At 58.6% G+C, this 16,618-nt stretch overlaps 3 protein-coding genes across 3 annotated transcripts; all 3 read right to left on the bottom strand.

Moving 5' to 3' along the window:
- Positions 1-9,435: 9,435 nt before the first annotated feature.
- On the bottom strand, positions 9,436-10,554 carry LSCM1_00129 (uncharacterized protein; the record flags this gene model as incomplete). Its single annotated transcript, XM_067317787.1, has 1 exon — positions 9,436-10,554. The coding sequence occupies one exon, from the start codon at positions 10,552-10,554 to the stop codon at positions 9,436-9,438; it is 1,119 nt and encodes a 372-aa protein (XP_067173892.1).
- Positions 10,555-11,528: 974 nt separating this feature from the next.
- Positions 11,529-12,098, bottom strand: LSCM1_00128 (uncharacterized protein; the record flags this gene model as incomplete). Its single annotated transcript, XM_067317786.1, has 1 exon — positions 11,529-12,098. One exon carries the CDS (start codon positions 12,096-12,098, stop codon positions 11,529-11,531), a length of 570 nt encoding a protein of 189 aa, XP_067173891.1.
- A 1,817-nt stretch (positions 12,099-13,915) lies between these two features.
- LSCM1_00127 (uncharacterized protein) lies at positions 13,916-16,255 on the bottom strand (the record flags this gene model as incomplete). The annotated part of the gene is made up of 1 exon (XM_067317785.1): positions 13,916-16,255. One exon carries the CDS (start codon positions 16,253-16,255, stop codon positions 13,916-13,918), a length of 2,340 nt encoding a protein of 779 aa, XP_067173890.1.
- Positions 16,256-16,618: the final 363 nt, after the last annotated feature.

Raw genomic sequence — 16,618 nt, 5'->3', positions numbered from 1 at the left:
TGCGGTGCTCGTCTCTATCCCTCATGCACACGAACACAAGAGAGGGGCGGAGAGGCGGCTTATCATCGCAGCCTCCCCCAAAGAGAAAATGGACGGACTTCGCACGCCCTTCTAAGGGGTATCGTAGCCAAGAGGGTGTGCGTGTGTGGGTATATGTGACAACAGGAGGAGAAAGAGATGCTATATATATATAGAAGAGTCTATGTGACGAGAAAAGAAGGGCCGTCGCCGAAAATATGCGCACAGCAGCAGTACCAAAGACAGACGGTCGAGGTGCTCTCGTGCCCCCCTTTTCATCCTCATGCAGGGGAGGCGGTCAAAAAGGTGGAAGAGGTTCGGTATGCATACGAGAGAGGAAATAGGGAGAGGGTGCAGAGGCACACGACCACACAAGAGGGACAGAGAGGGGCATGCGAAGGAGAAGAGCGAACAAGGAAACGTGGTTGTCGAACGTGAGGAGACGATGAAGAGAATCGATTGCTCGCAGGCACGCAGAAACCCATGCGAAGTAGCGGCAACCATGTGTGATGCGTGGTTGTCGCGCTTGCCGATGCCCACGCCCCTTCGATTCGCGGGCAGTGGCGCCAACAGGGTACCAGCAACCCTGGCAAAGCGGAAAGAACACGGAATGAGTCATCGAGTAACGGGCCTGCCGCAGGCGAGGCCGCTGGAGTCACCTTTTTTTGTTTTGCTGCTATGAGCACTTGAAAGGGGAGAGCGGGGCGGACAGGCGTATACGCGTCTCGATAGCCGGCGTCCCTGCATGCTCATCCATACTGACGCAGATGCACACACACACACACACTCACACAGACCCAGAGAAAGGCACCAACAAGAGCGAAGGATGTCGACGATGCTGTTCGCCAGATGCGCATGGGTCCCTTCCCTACTACCTGAATCCGTCCTGCGCTCAAAGCGGCATGAAATGATCTTGGTTTTGACGGAAGAAGCGAGCCAAGATGACAACTAAGGTGTACAGCGCCAGCACATCCTCTTTCCTAACATCGTTGAGGGAAGTATACGAAGGTGGTGCCGCGGCCGGTGCCCGAGGATGAAGCTTGCCCAACAGCGCGTCGCGGATGCTGCCGGAGACGCCAAGCCAAGCTGCGAGTGTGCGGAGGTGTCGACAGCAGGTGCGGAATAGATCATGAGCAAGGCGGTCTGTGTCCGGATCGAGTGGAATGTCGAGGGCGCTGAAGGACGCGAAGATCCACACTCCATAGCCTGCCGAGGTCGAACGCGCGCATGACGTGTGAGAGGTCGGCATCAGAAAGCGCAGAAAAGAGAGAAGTGCCCGTTGATCAGGACTTAACGTCGGCGAAAAATCAATGGGTGTGGATAACAGCCACACGCGCGTTGTAGCCGGCGCACTCTCTTCAATGGCATTCTCGGTGTTGTCGAAGAACCTCGGTCGATCAGAGGACACGGAGTCGTCCCCAGACTCTGCACACGACGCTTTCTCATCCTCGGCGGCATCTGGCACGTTAATCTGCTCCGCACAAGCTCGCGCACCGCGCAACAGTCGGCTTGTCGAGGCGGTAAACATAGCCGACGTGCTAGCTGCACTCAACCAGAGAATATCTGAAAGTCGCGGCACGCGCCCGCTCTCTGGGCCATGAGTATTGAGATACTCGTGCCAGGCCTTGATGTTGTAACCCATTGGCGCACCAACGCGACGACGCCGAGAAAAGAGGCGGTAGACAACCGCTGCAACTGATGAAGTCGAGGTGAAGACGGCATCTGAAAACTCCGCGAGCGCCTCCGTGAAAGGCTGGAGGCCAACTGAAGGCACCAACGCTTGAACGGCGCTCCGTGACAGGTTCCAGTACTCTCGCCGTTGCCGTTGTTGAGCCGGAACGGCGCCTGTCTCCTCCTTCCACACGCTAGACTGATTTCGTCGTGTTTCTTCCAAGAGCGCCTCCACATCCTCAATGCCGTAGCGCAAGATGAGAACGTACTCGCGCATCTTGTTCACGCGGTTGACGGTGGATTCCACAAACAACATGGAGGGTGCAACCGCGGCGTCCAGCTTGCGCTCTTGCAAGGATGCCGGAAACCACTTCGACATGAGGTCGATGCGCTGCGCCACCGCCTCCACCGGTGGCACCGGCGCCGTCGGCGACGCCATGTTTGTTAAACGCAGTCCGTCATCGAATCCTCCGCCACCGAAGGTCATGTCATGTGAGGCGGGCTGACAGGTGCGCGTCGCTAGTGCAGCCTGCACCACCGAGCTCGGCGTCACTGATGGGGCGTCAAGTCTGCTCTCTTCCTCATTGTCGCTGCGTGATCGCTTTGCAGCGCGTTTCTTTTTCATGGGCAGCTGCTGCACCTCCCGCTGCGCGTCATTCAGCTGCACCACCACTACGCCACTGGCCCCGCTAGTGGAGGTCGCATGCTCGCCAGCAGTGCCGCCGTTATACACAGCTACCGTAGACCCGTCGTTACTGTTAGCCGTTGCTTCCTCTCGAGCCACACCAGTCCTTCCGAATCGATGAGACTGGATCTTCTTACCAAACTTGAGGTACGCGGCAGCGTCGGCCATCTTCCCAAGGGGGAGAAGAGGGGGAGGGAGGTGGGGGGATCGCCCTTGCAGTGGGCTGCTGACAGAGAGAGAGCAAAAGAGAAGTTGAGCGGGATAGACTGCCCCGCTCTGGGCGAGGTGGTGTGTGCCGCCACCGGAGCTGAGGAAGTGCCGCTGCAGCAGCACGGGAGCGCCAAATCAAATGCTTACCTAAAAAGAAAAGAAGAGAAGAGAGAGAGGAGGGGAGGAGAGAGAAGAGCGTGAAGATATGCCGAGCAAGGGCAAACGGATGCGTGTGCGCGTGAGACATTGCCCATGATAGACGCGTGTACGCGCGAGGAGAGACCGAGAACGAAAGAGAGAGAGAGGACCGGACATATTAGGAAAAAAAAAACAGCCTTCGCAAAGGTGAAACGGGCAAGAGATCTCACCGGTGCGCCACGGCTCCCCCTGACCGTGCGAGTCTTTGTAAGAGGAGTAGTCAGGGCTACAAACGCTCATGGCGCAGTCCGAAGTATGCGCGGCTCACAAGGGCACGCCAATCCACGTGAACAGTGGCAGCGAAGAAAAGATTCAGGGAGAAAGTATGGAAACAAAACGCTGGACATAGTGTACATACGGTGGCAAGATACGCCGTGCCTTCGACGCCCTACCTTTGGACACCTGACCCCCTCATTTTGTGGTGCAGAGTCGGTTGGATGCCTCATCGGCTTGCTCGCGGGAAATGGTGCCTGTGTGAATCTCTGTTGGAGCCAGGTAGGTATCATACAGGCGCTTCTCTGTCTTCTTCATGGCCTCCAGTCGATCGTAGTACATGTGCTGCACGAACGTATTGAGCGGCACCTTTTTTTTGGCAACGCGCTGATACTGGTATTGGCGCCGGAGCTGCTCCATGTTTGCCTGCTTCCGTTCAAGGGAGTCGTTGTACAATCGCTTCACGGATTGCTCGAGGTCCTCTGGCGTGAGTGGGGCAGCATCGATTGCGCTGCTGCGCGTGTGCGCACCATACGCAGCGTTCTCTGCCGCGGCCAGGCGCTCCTGCCTGTGCTGGAGACTTTGGGTGTAGAGACGATCCGTCATCTTGGAAAGCGCCTCAGCCGAGATGCGCTTTGTCGGGCACACCTCGAAGGGATCACGCAGCTCCACCTCATGTCGTGGGGCCGTGAGCCGCTCAATCTGCTTCTCCAGCTCCTCTGGGGTAAGTTGCTTTCCGGCGGCAAGGCAGCTGTAGTTGACGGCCATCGTGTCCGTCGCTACCCTAAAGCTTCCTACAGCAGCGCCAACGCAAAATGTGAAGTGTACGTGGTGGCACACAAAATGAAGAGGACCTGGCGCGTATTTCGCAACCAAATGCGTTGAATGGAGGTTCTGCCACCATACGTGAGGCAAAGGTGGCCGAATGGGGAGGTGAAGCGCATAGGAGGAAAGCCTTTCATCGATTGCTGTGCGTCCTTGCCCACATCACGCATCTTCACGTGCCTGCCGAAAGAAACAGCTCAGCAGGGGCAATCCGCTGTGGCATTGGTGGAGGAATGTGTGTGTGTGGGGGGGGGGAGGGCAACGGCACGCAGGAAGCCGGATGAGCACCGGCACCTTTTCTATTGATACTCCGCAGGGAAAACAGCTTCGCTACGGAGGCTGGTAGCGTCCGCTAGCTTTTGTTTACCGCATGAACACCTCCCGCCGCGACCCATGCGGCACCGCAGTGGCTTGACGACCATGCGATTGCCAAGGCCGCTGTTTTTTTCCACGAGCATCCCCAATAGGGCCCCATAGTGCGTGTCATCCACGCCCCATCACATGTGGACGCGCTCCATTCCTCGTTGCGTTCCTGGTCTAGTTGCTGTCCATACGGCAAGCTTCTTCTCCCCTGTGGGATAGATAGAAAGGGAGGGGAGAGGAGGACTGGTTTCCTGTTGCTTTCGCGCAACCTCATTTTTGTCCTCACTGTGCCAGCGCCCTTGCCGCGGCATCAGTGGCAGACTCTTTGAAGTCGGCGGACGGGTCCGAGCTGGCGCTTTGCCGTGCCGGCCTATACTAGGCATCACCTGTAGACAGTGATTCACTGTCAGTGCTGAGAAGATGTTCAACAGGTCCGTGAGCCTGCCCACTGTGTTACTGCTGCTGCAGCGATAGGGCACCGTGCAGCAGTGCAGTGCTGCACGTCAGCCTGTCCTGTCTGCGGTGCCATGGCATTTGACGGAACAGCACCAAGCGCTGCCGGAGAGCCCGACTTCTGGAAAAATCTGCGAATCACACGCGTATGCACTTTCTGGATGGGCGCGCTTCTCCCCTCCCTCCTCCTCAGCGGCTCGTAAAGTATCAAGGCTCTGAGGAGCGTGGTGTTCGGGGGCAGCAGTAAAAAAACAACCACGGGGGCGTCGCTTCTCGGCTCGTTCGGCAGGACATATGCATATATGAGCAGGCTCCCCCCGGTACTAAGGTGTTTCTCGGAAGCAGTGACGGCCTTGCTGTGCTACGATGGCCCTCGTAGCTAACACCGTCCAACGCCCGGCTTGAAATCCTAGAGTGAAGCGGGGAATTGGTGAGCTCTGGATCACACACGAGGCCGTTCTCCTTCCGGTCTTCTTCGAATGGACGCCGGCCCACCCCACTGTACGAGTAACACAAAGAGCGAACCTGAGCGTGATCGGGTCCTTCATGCGATCGGTTTCACGCCAAACAGCCGTTACGCGCCAACGGCGACAAGTCTTCGCCACGGAACAACGCAGCTGGGGGCTGCGGCGACGTTTTTGGACGCCTATGAGGCATCTAGTTGTTGTGGTGCGATGGTCTTTGCGGTCTGCTTTGAGGAGGGATACGGCATGGGGGGCGCGGGGATAGAGGGCGCCATAACATCCCCTTTTCCTGAAGCGAACGAGCTGCTGCAGTGCACTCTCGTGAACAAACGGATCTTCCGAGACCGTGCTGAACGCGTCCGCAAAGACGTGCGGGTCTCATACTGCCGTTCTGACGCCGCACAAGACCACCACCCCAGCAGGCGACACGAATGAACGGTGAATCACCCATGGAGCCACTCCTATCCCGTCCGCACACACACACACACACTGGCGACAGAGCACAAGTAGCGGGGAGTGGGTAACACATATGGGCGAGAGAGCAGAAAGACAACGTATCGGTGTTGCCCCGAAAGAAAAAAGTCAGCGCAGCATCCGGCACCTCCCCCAAGCCGTCCTAATCAAGACGTCCCACCAAGACCTACCCTAGGCCTCGCGAACGGCTCTCGATGGAGATGAGATGCCACTAACGAAGTCCCCGTCGCACTGGTGAACACACGGAGACTGCATATCAGCAACGACAGCCACACTGTCGCCGTCGGCCAGGTCTGTCGCACAGGACAGAGGGTTTTCGAACCCTCTTCGGAGGCCGCACATACCCAACGATGAGCCCGCATCTTACCGCCCTTGCGGCGCTGGCTACGAATGCGTGCCACCTACGCGACCACTGCGCGCTCATCTGGTGAGACACTGCCTCACCAGAGCACCGTGGCCTCCGCCCTCGCCTCTCCGCAGTGGACCTCCCTGGGCTTCAAGACAATGTGCGCCGGTGCCAGCCAGGTACAGGGACGGGAGCAGTGCTGGCGCACTGGGTCCCCAGGTCGGGCTTGACAGATCACGGCGCGGGGGGCGTCCACCGTGAGCTTGCGCCATAATCCCTGGGCCGCGGCACTCGTCGATGATCTTCACGCCTGCGCTCGCTCCGACCAGAGTGCATCCGATATAGCGGGCTTTGCGTGCCGGCGCCCACAGGGATCACTCCTGAGCCCCCGCTTCTCGTCACGGCTGTGGTGAGCTGGCCGACGGTGGTGCTCAGCAACCCTGGCAAACGGCACCACGTCCTCTCTGCCGACTGCCTCATCCTCCCCACATCCCCCACAGACAAGGACGCCATACGAGGCACATTACCAGTCGCCCTCTGGAGGGCAGCAGCACCAAAGACGGAAGCCGTTTGCGGGTATGAAGGCCCTCACAGCAACGAATTTTCCTCTTTGGCTGTCAGCACTGCGGCCCACTGACACTCTCCGCTGCTTCCATCTGCATGGAAGAGCATCGCTGCCCAGGCCCTCGCGGCGTACACTTCCTATCTGTGCGCTCTATCGGCCGACACGCTGGAGCGGTCCTTGCGATACGCACAGCGGGACGTGCTGTGCGCGGGAGGACATGCCTGCTTGCATGAGTGGCCGGCCTTGGAGAGGGCGAGCGCACAATGCAGGAAGTCGTTTGCGCGCTTTCGCGCCAAGGCAGTCGGATTCATTGTGAGCGCCCCCCTCCCATCCGAGCAAGCAACAGAGACCTGCTTGAATGAACTGACGCCCCTGCTCCTCCACTCCACATTTTCGCCTGCGTCCATCCGCAACCACGAGAGGGGGCTACTATGTGTATCTTGGCAGGGGGCGTGCACACGCCAGCATCACGGTGTGGTGGCGTCGCCCCGGCGTCTCCCGCATGCGGGTACGCGGGCGCTTTCCACCTCCGGGACTCCGCCGGCAGACACCCCCCTCATGCGCAGCGGTGGCGTCTGCTTCCACGCGCCACTCCCTGATGCGCTGTGGGCCGTCTCTCCAGGCAGGGAGGGAAAACCGAGCGGCTCAGGGGCAGCTTCTCCCTCGTGACGCGCAGCTCCGGGGTTCGCGGAGGGGAGATGGCGCTGGATTCGGCAACTGTCGACTCAGGCGCGGCCGCGATGCTTTATGGCAGGCACCCACGTCCAGACACAGCAACAAGACCCCGCAGCCCTCTTCTCCCGCAGCCGCAGCGTGTCGCCGTGTGACCGTGTGCATTGTCGACGCGATTACGCGCCTCTCAGCGGCGCTGCACCAGCTTCAGCTGTCGGCCTTCTACCGCTGCCCTTTTCCCCCTTCAGCACCTCCTCAGGGACGCGTGGGATGCCCTCTCTGCCCGCAGACGCTTGGCTATCGACAAGCCCCCCCCCTTCCACTTGGCACACCCCTGCCGGTGAGAGGCGTCCGGATTGCGGAGGCGGCGGAGTGCTGCTCTCATCAGAGATCCGTCGCAGCCTTCCGCCAGCCACCGCCCATGTCGGCGAGTCAGCTAGACACCTCCCCCGGGTAGCTTTGCCTGCAAGCGGAGAGAAGAGCGGCGGCCCTTTTCCCCATGGCTCACGGCTTCCGTCTGCGACCGGTCCCACGCTGCGAATCTAGGAGCGCCCTGTGCGTGTGTGTCTGTGTGTGTGCGCGCACCAGCGCTGTACAGTACAAGCCACGTGGCGTGGCACATTCTCGCGAAAGCATCCGGAGTCCAGAAGAGCAGCAGTGACAGATTGAGCACAAAGACGCGCATTTCAGGCAAACCTCACGTGCACGTGTGCGATGGTTGCGGCGTGCCCTGCATCGGGCCAAGAGGGGGGCTGATGCGACACAATGCCGAAAGCACGGTGACTTCGCCCTGGGCAACACCGTCGGGGTTCCCCAGACCCCGACGTGGCGATTCTCCACACGGCACCCTCCAGGGCCGAGGCGTGCGGCGACGGGAAAAGGGACATGCCATACAGCCGGGTGCCGGGTCGCAGAAGGGGGTCTGGCCCCAGGTTGGCCGGCAGTCTACCCGAGCACCTTCCGCGCATGCACCTGTGCCGCCTTCTCGCATCGCGCGCAGCAGACGTCGCCGCTAGAACCACGGCATGTAGTTCAGCCATACCTCCTTCGCGCCCATGGAGGTCTGCTTCAGTGGCAGGGCAGCGGAATTGCGCTCGTCTATTTAGATGTCGGTGCTCCTTATTTTACCGTGCTCAGGGGCTTTGGTCAGTGTAAAATAGGAAATCAACGAGAAAGCCGAGCCTTCACACACGCACATACAAACACAGACACAGAGAGAGAGACAGTGAGAGTGAGGGGAGGCGAAGCAGTGTATGACATCCTGAGACCTGTGCATTCCTCTCCCTTCCCCCCTCTCTCTTGTTGGTTCGTTTAATGGAGAAGCAAGAAAAAAAAGGGGATGTTCCTTTTTGTGTGTGTGTGTGCTTCGTTTCTTCTCTTCCCCTTCAGCAGGTGCGTGCGAGGACGTGTGATGGGGCATTGGCAGGTGCGCACGCGCCCAGAGAACCACACGGAAAAGGAAAGAGATAGAAAAGGCGTAAACAACAGACACGAAAAGGGAAAAAAGAAACGAAACACACACACAAAAAGGATGAGCACACAGTCGTTGTGCAAGAAGAGCGACCATACGTACACATACTCGGGCACAGACACACACATACACATATATATATATGTATATATATGTATGTATATGCCTACATGGAAACAGTGAGACAACTCCTCTTCCAATGCTACTCGACAGTTTGCGACGTAGACTCGTCCGCATCGCGCATGAGAAGCCCTTGGCTCTTAATGTCACGTCGAGATAGTTTCTTTCCTCACAGTCACGATGAGGCAAAACACGAATCTTCGATACATATTGTGCGTTTAGCGTTTTTTTTCGTTGCCTCGCAAGCATTGTTTACCTTTTTTTGACTTTTGTGGAGGCGGAGGACAGATAGAGGGTAAGGGAGGAGGGGGAGAGGCGACGCAGAAGGGCCGGAGGAAGGCAAGATGAAGGGCAATGACGGCGTTATTGTCTCCTCGGAGAGCGTTCGACTTCCTTTGGAAGTCTCCACCAAAGGAAAGCATCAAGAGAAGTCGCTGCACACGCACTTGCCCCCCTGCCGCGATTGCTGTGGTTATCAGATGAGAAGCAACGCGTTGGAGTCGTTTGCATCCCGCTCGAAAATCCGCTTCCCCCGGTATGAGGTGGCCACCGCAGCCAGGCGCGCAGCACAACATGGTACGCTTTTGCGAAAACGCCAGCCGCCTCTTTTCATAGCCCCCCCCCATTTGGAGAAAAAGGGACCCCGAATCCGCCCCTGAGGCGGGCGCCATGACACCCCAATGAGGCTTAGTATGTGTTGCCCTTAACGTACAGCGATGCCGAGGAGGCGTCGTCATCGGCGCGGTTGTACTTGCCGAGTTGTGCAAGCGAGTTCATCTTTGCGCGGTGCAAAAAGGCGCGGCGCCCGGCAGCAACGCCGGACTCCTTGCCGCCCCACGCCTTCAGCGCGGACGACTGCAGCGCACGCGCGTACGAGAAGCTGAGGAAAAACGGCCGTGGCAGCGGGCTCCTGTTGATCGCGTTCAGGTACTCGCTCGCCTGCACCTCGCTCAGTCCGCCGGACAAGAACATCACACCAGGGAGCATCGCCGGCATCGTGCGCGCAAGCGTCATGACCGTGTAGTGGGCCACTTGCTCCGGCGTCGCCGTTGTGCTGGACTCGGCGCCGGGCACGACCATGTTCGGCTTCAGCAGGCACCCCTCCCATACGACACCGTGGCGCTGCAGCGCTGCCACCACCTCGCGCCACACGTGCTCCGACACGCGCTGGCACGTTTCAATGTCGTGCTTGCCGTCAATCATCACCTCCGGCTCCACGATCGGCACAAGGCCGCTCATCTGCGACAGGATCGCGTAGCGTGCGAGTGTCTCGGCATTGAAACGCACGGCTGATTCCGATACTGTATCATTCTGGATCTTGTACACATTGCGCCACTTGCAGAAGCGGCACCCCTTCTTGTAGTAGGCAGAGGCACGCTTCACGTAGCCGTCCAGCCCCTCGGTCATTTGCTCGCCCTCTGCGCCCTCCAGCAGTGGGCAAAGCCCCATGTCCGTTTTAATACCAGGCACCACCCCGCGCGCTGTCAGGTAGGCCGGAAACGTTTGCCCGTTGCTTGCCTTTTGGTAAACGGTCTCGTCGTGGAGAATGACACCGCTGATGTACTGCTCGAGGCCTTCCGCCTCCAGCATAAGCGCGCGGTACTGCCGCCGGTGCTCCTCTGTGTTACTCAGCCCGATCGGTGCGAACCGCTTCGAGCACGAGCCGATCGACTCATCCGCCGCCAGCAGGCCTTTGCCAGGGGACGTCAACTTCTTCACTGTTTCGATCAGCTCCTGCTCGTAAGGCGTCTTAAGACGGTTGTGCGCCGGCAGTTGGCTATTGAGGACAGTTACACGCGACGACATGGGTGGTGGGGGTGAGTGGTGGACGGGGGAAGGGATGGAAGGAAGAAGGGCAAAATTCTGTGTAATGCTATGTAGGTGGAGGCGGACTGGGAGCGTAAAGAGCGTGGGTTGCTACAGAAGAGAGTGGGAAGCATGGGTTGGGGGGAGGGGGTCGTTGAGGAGGCGCCCGCATTGAGGAGGTTGTGATGGCGGTGGCATGAAACCGAGAGGCGCAGGACATGCGCCGTGAATAGGGAGGGGGAGCACTCATGTTCAGAAAGCGACGACGCAAAGAACAAATCGTGCAACGGGGGCAAAAAAAGGCATCCGCACTGCCGCCTTCGTCATGTGCTTTTGCCGAACACCCACATAGAAATGAGGGAGCAGCGGTTGCTCATTCGGTGGCGCACCACGAAGGGAGAGCGCGGCTACCGGCACAGAGACTATGAGTTCTCTTCCGGACTCCTTGTCGTCCTTTGCGCCCCTCCGGGGGGGGGCTGCTCTGCCCGCCCACCTGCCTAGGGGAGTGCTATGCCTCCTGCCGTCTGAGAGCCTCACGAGTGAGCAAGTGAGACACCGAGAACATGAAAGGGCTGACTGGATCGCTAGCACTACAGCCCAGTGCCAACTCCTGCAACGGCAATGCGAGGGCAGAGATGTTTTTTTGTGTGTGTGTGTTTGGGGGGGTTTAGACGGTGAAATAAGCGTCGAAGGAGAACACGCGAACAGGAAAAGCAAAAAGAGAAAAAAAACAGGGGAAAGGGGTGCCCTTCGAACCCGCTTTACCTCCCCCCGCTGGCCACTCTCGAGAAGAAGCGTGGCGCTGGATGGAGCAGGACAGTGAAAAGGGCAGCAGTCGGAGGCTCATGTGACAGGGCCCCGCACCAGCACCTGGAATAGTGGTGAAGGCCCATCCGCTGCTGCCTCACGAAGTGTCGCTCGCATGAGAGGAGAACATGCTCACCGGGCGCAGCCCCTGCACATCCTCTGACGCCTTACTCATCGTCGCCACCGGCGGCCTTGCGCTTGGCCGCCTTCGCGCGCACGCGCTTGACGCGGCCGGGGCGGCCGTTGCCGAACGGCGAGGCATCCGCGAAGGCGATGTGGCGCTCGCTGCTCACGCGCACCATGAAAGAGGGAATGGTCACAATCTGCTTGGCGACAGCGATGTGGCGCTGCTGGATGAGGACGCGGGCGTGATGCACGGACTTGGCGAGGCCGGCCTTGAAGACAATGGTCTGCAGGCGGCGCTCAAGGATATCTGGCACCGTCAGCGACAGCACGTAATCGAGCTTGTCCTTCTCTTCGTCGAGGAAGCCGTACTCGTGGCAGCGGCGCATGATCGCGGAGCCTTCCAGCAGGCGGCGGGGGTGGTTCTCGGGCAGCGTCAGCAGCAGACGGGCCGTGCGGCGCATCTTGGAGAGCGTCATGTTCACGCGCCAAATCTCGCGCTTGCAGCGTAGACCATACTGTCCGCACAGCTTCATCTCGCGGTCCAGGCGTTCCTTCTCGAACGGGCGGCGTGGCGCCTTCCACACGCGGTTGAAGTTGTTGTAGTTGCGCATGTCGAGATCCTATCTGGTAGGGAACTGGGTCGATGGCACTTGGAGAGGAGCATGAGGAGTCCATGGATGCCGGTGGATTCATACACACACACGAACGTGTGTGTGTGTGTATGTGTGTACGTTCGTATATGAGTAGACACATAAATGGGTATGGATGTATACCGACGAGAGAGAGAAAGCAAAGGTAACGGAGAGAGCGGGAAAGGAAGTAAACGGAAGAGACCCGGAACAACACCACGTTCGTTCCTTCGCAAGCGCCAGTGCAGGGGAGCCGGGCAGCAGCAAAGTCGCTCTCCAGGTGTCATCGACCGGCAGTGGAAAGAGTGCGACAGGTATCGTTTTCTTTTATCGTCGCCTTGAATAGTATGCTGAAAGAGCAGAAGTTCTGCCCGTCGACTGTACAAGACAGCAGTACGCCTCCTGCCTTCGTCTCCGCCATCGCCCATCTTTTCAATTTGAGGTGAAATATACATCTTGCGCGCATCGGCGAAGGCCTGCTGAGCCGAGACCACCGAGTCCAGCCCATACTTCTCGACGCAACGCCAGAATTCACGGGAAGTGGGCAGAAGAACTTCTGAAGGCGGTCCATCTGCCTAGTGTTTGTGTGTGTTAGTGCCCGTGTACGTATACCACACGCCTACCCAACGTTGTCACGACGCAAGGGCCTCACGCTAAACATTTTCAAGAAATAATTGACCAACAAGATAACACGGAACGGAAGAAGACGCTGCCTATTCCCCCTGATCCTTTGCCTCTTCTAAGGCATCTGGACGTCGACCTCCACGGTTTCAGCGCGAGGTGCCATGCGCGGGCATGCGATAACAGCCATAAGTGAAACGCTTTGAGATCAAACCAGATGAAGAAAGGGGACACAGCCAAGCGAAATGATAAAAAGAAAAAACGTTCGCGGTGTCACGCGTCGTGTAGAGCCCGCAATACGCACCGATCGGCGGCGGAGAGAGCGAGTGAGGGGGAGAGAGGCTGACACATGACGAATAATGTGAAGATCAAATCAAAAGAAGAGGTCTCCTGAGGCAGCAGCATGGCGCAAAGAGATATCGTCGCAGCTAATGCGAGGGAAACAAGCGTTCACACTCGTGCACACATCAGTCACACAAATACCCACCTTCTCGATACTGTAGCGATTCTTTACCCCCAATCATCCCTCTTTCCCTCCTGCGGCACCGGAATAGGGCAGTGCCGCTGCAGCGCACAGTGCTCGTCTGCACACACACACACACAGGCATCGATACAGAAAAGGGACAAAGAGATGCCAAAAGCTCTTTTGCGAGTTTCAGGACCCATGGGTCTCCTACACATATATGTGAATGTAAATGAGTATCCGTGTACGTGCTTGCGAGTCAACGTGGCAAGAAGAGCAGCCAACATTCCCACGCGTGTGATTCTGCAGGAGCAGAAACGCGCCGGCGACACGCACACGGGCGCGGGGTAAAATGAAATAATAAGCGACTCAGGTGACGACCGAAAAAGGAAACCATTCACTTCACACGTCGCTGCCTTCCCCCCCGCTCGCTCCCGCCTCCGGCTGCAGTCGAGCGACGACTAGAAAAAGGGAGAACTTGCTGCAAGGCGCAGAGGCGAGAGGAGGTTGAAGGAGTGTGTGTGTGTGGAGGGGGAACTATACCGGAACGCTCTACGTTAAGAAGCCCCCCTCCCACTCTTTCAACCTCCCTCCAGGCAGCGGAGGCAAGTAGCCACGCCGGTGGGTGGTTTCCTTCCATAGTCTCGCGTTGCGTTGGCCCATGAGAGAAGGCCCTGCTCTGCCTGAGGTGTTCTCCTTCCCGCACCAGCGAGCCTCATCCGCCAACTATCCGGCTACATGACACATACTCTTTCTGCAGCGCCTCCACCTCTGGATGAAGTCGCCACCGATTATGCAGCACGGCAAACTTCACCAACGCAAGGAACATGGAACGATGCGAAGAGGAAACACTACCGTCGACGGTGGAACCTTCTGTCGCCACGACACCTTTGCATATGTGCCGCATCCATGCCTCGAGCACATCTTTGCTCAGTCCTTTCAGTGTGACCAGCTCGCGCACATACCGCCCCACTGCGGCGTTGAATGGGCGCTGAAAGAGAATTTGCTGTTCGACCTCATCTCCAATAGAATGCAGCGACTTTCTGCCGCTATTGACCATACGGTCGTTCGGCCGTCTCGGTGCGCTTCCCAGCACACTTGCTGCATCGGATGGCGGTGGCCAACGGTCTCGGCACCACAGCGTGAGTCGCGCTAGCATAGCAGCATTCTTCTCTAGCACCGCAGAAAGCGTCGAGGGGTCGCACAAGGCAGCAGCGATGATGCCCTGCTCAGTAGACGAAAGGTCTGCTAGTCGGTGACGGAAAAGCCACGGCACCGCATCACCGCACGGTTGCAGCTGCGCCTCTGTGCACACGGTTGACGCGCATGCTTGAAAAAAATCCGCTGTCGGCGACGATGTCGAATCTAGCAGGAGCTCGTGCCCACGAGCCTGCACCACACCAGCCTTGTCATCCAACACAGTGGGGCACAGTAGCATGTGCACCTCGCCCTGCTGAATAGGTAGCGAGGGTAGCCGCACAACACCGCTGAATGGAGGTATGGAAGCGAGACTCATCTCCACCGCCGGCTGCCCGTCCGATGGCCGGTGCAGAAGAAGAGTTGGAAATGACGAGACACTGCATCCGCTGCTCACTGCTTTCCATTTGGCAGCTCTCAAGTACGCGTCGAGTTGGACACCGGCACGGTCGGTAGCCATCAGAAGCCGATCGAGAAGTCGGTCATACCACTGGCCAAGGGTGCCTTTCTCCCTGCCCCAGATCCACTGCTCTACCGGCGCGGTTAAAAAAGCCGTTGCCTCCTCCGTCTCCTCACCCAGCAGCTCACTCAGCACGTGAGACGGGGGTGGAGGAGGCGATGGAGGCAGAGAAGCCTCTTGCAGCGCTGCATTGGTGATTTCCACCGCCACGGAAACGCGATGTCGCCAAACCGCAGAAGCCGAAATCACGGACATGAGAAGCAGCTTTGCTGTCAGAAGTACCTCTGCAGAGAACTGCAACACCCCACCCTCACAAGATGGGTGCCTTGCGGCCGGCGTCTTGCCCGTGGCTGGCTTTGCTGTCTGAGACTGTTCGAGCTGCCGGTACTGCACTTCGCGCAGTGCATCGTTCATCAGAGAGAGCAACACGATGGCCAAAGACCGCCTCGACTCCAAGAGCACGTCCAGCACGTCGAGTGAGAGAAGCACCGTGTTGACAACCGGAAACCCCTTCACGTTTGTCGCCGCGGAGCTGGTTGTGTTGTCGCCTCCTAAACACTCGCCGTCGCTGCCGCCCGCGTCGACTTGAAGAAGATTTGCGGGAGATTGCTGAGGTGGCGAAATCGCGAAAGGCGCTGCAGGAAAACCGCCCACCGCCGCGTTGTTCACGCTGTGCAGCAGCGGTTCTGCGCCCGCCACGCTGCCCTGTCCCTCGCTCACACTCGCGTGTATGCGCTGCGCCGAGGGGGTGATCAGGCCGTGCGGCAAGATGAAGGGCGTGTGGACGCTGGGCGGGCTGCTCCTCGAAGCAGGGCACGACTGCTGCATGTCGCTCTCGGCACGGTTGCTTGACTGCGTCTGCGAGGCCGACCCCTCCCTATCGCGCATCGCCAGTCCAGTGTGCGGCCCCTTTTCGGCGATGAAGCACTCCGGAAAGAGAAGTATAAGCAATGTGAAAAGATCTCGAGGTTGGCACTCGGAACGATGTTGATAGGAGGTGCGTCGCGGGTTTTCCACGGTGGAAGAAAGCGGGGCAAAGCAGAAGAAGCCGTCGGCGAGAAGAGACGCGGTCGTCCCAATGAACTTGGAGGACGGCAGCAAAAGTGTAGAGATGCTGACTCCCCCACTTGACTGGCTCTCTGCCCTTCCTGCCACATCCGGAGGTGTGGCCTGAGGTAGACTTTTTGTTTTCATCCCCACATCTGGTGGACTCGTGCTGAGCGTGACTGTGAAGGGGACCACCACGCCTCCCGTCAAGGCGTCGCGCACCACTTGCTCTGCTGTCTGCTCCCGTTCACTAGCGTAGGCCAAGACTTGTAGAAGCGCGCGGTAGTGCCACAGATTGGAGCTTCTCGTTACGGCAGGCGGGGCCGCAGGTGTGGAGGAGGAGCAGCGCATCCTCCGTCTTTCACCCGCGTGCTGCGCGAGAGCCTATTCTGCTTTCGAACCGTCAGGCGAAGGCACACACACACGGGTCACAAGAAGCGGAGTGAGCCCCAAAGAGGGACTGGTGTGTGTGCGTGAGGAGGGGGGAGGAAGGGAAGGGAAGGGGAGGTGCTGAGAACATAAGGAAATACACTATCATGTGTCGGCATATTCTCCATCTTGATCCGATGGGCGTCCGCTTACCGATGAATTGGCTCCGCTGCGCAGTGACATCCGTCCCTCTGCGTCTGTCTCACGAATAGGAAACAGCCTGTTCACCAATCTGCGAGCTTTCTTGTTTTATGTGTACAGAAGTGTGGGTGGGGTCTCGTGAAA

This window comes from Leishmania martiniquensis, chromosome 36 (genome assembly GCF_017916325.1).
Source record: "Leishmania martiniquensis isolate LSCM1 chromosome 36, whole genome shotgun sequence".
NCBI lineage: Eukaryota > Euglenozoa > Kinetoplastea > Trypanosomatida > Trypanosomatidae > Leishmania > Leishmania martiniquensis.
Note: the sequence above shows the minus strand (reverse complement) of the source record. Positions and strands in the feature narration are given on the sequence as shown.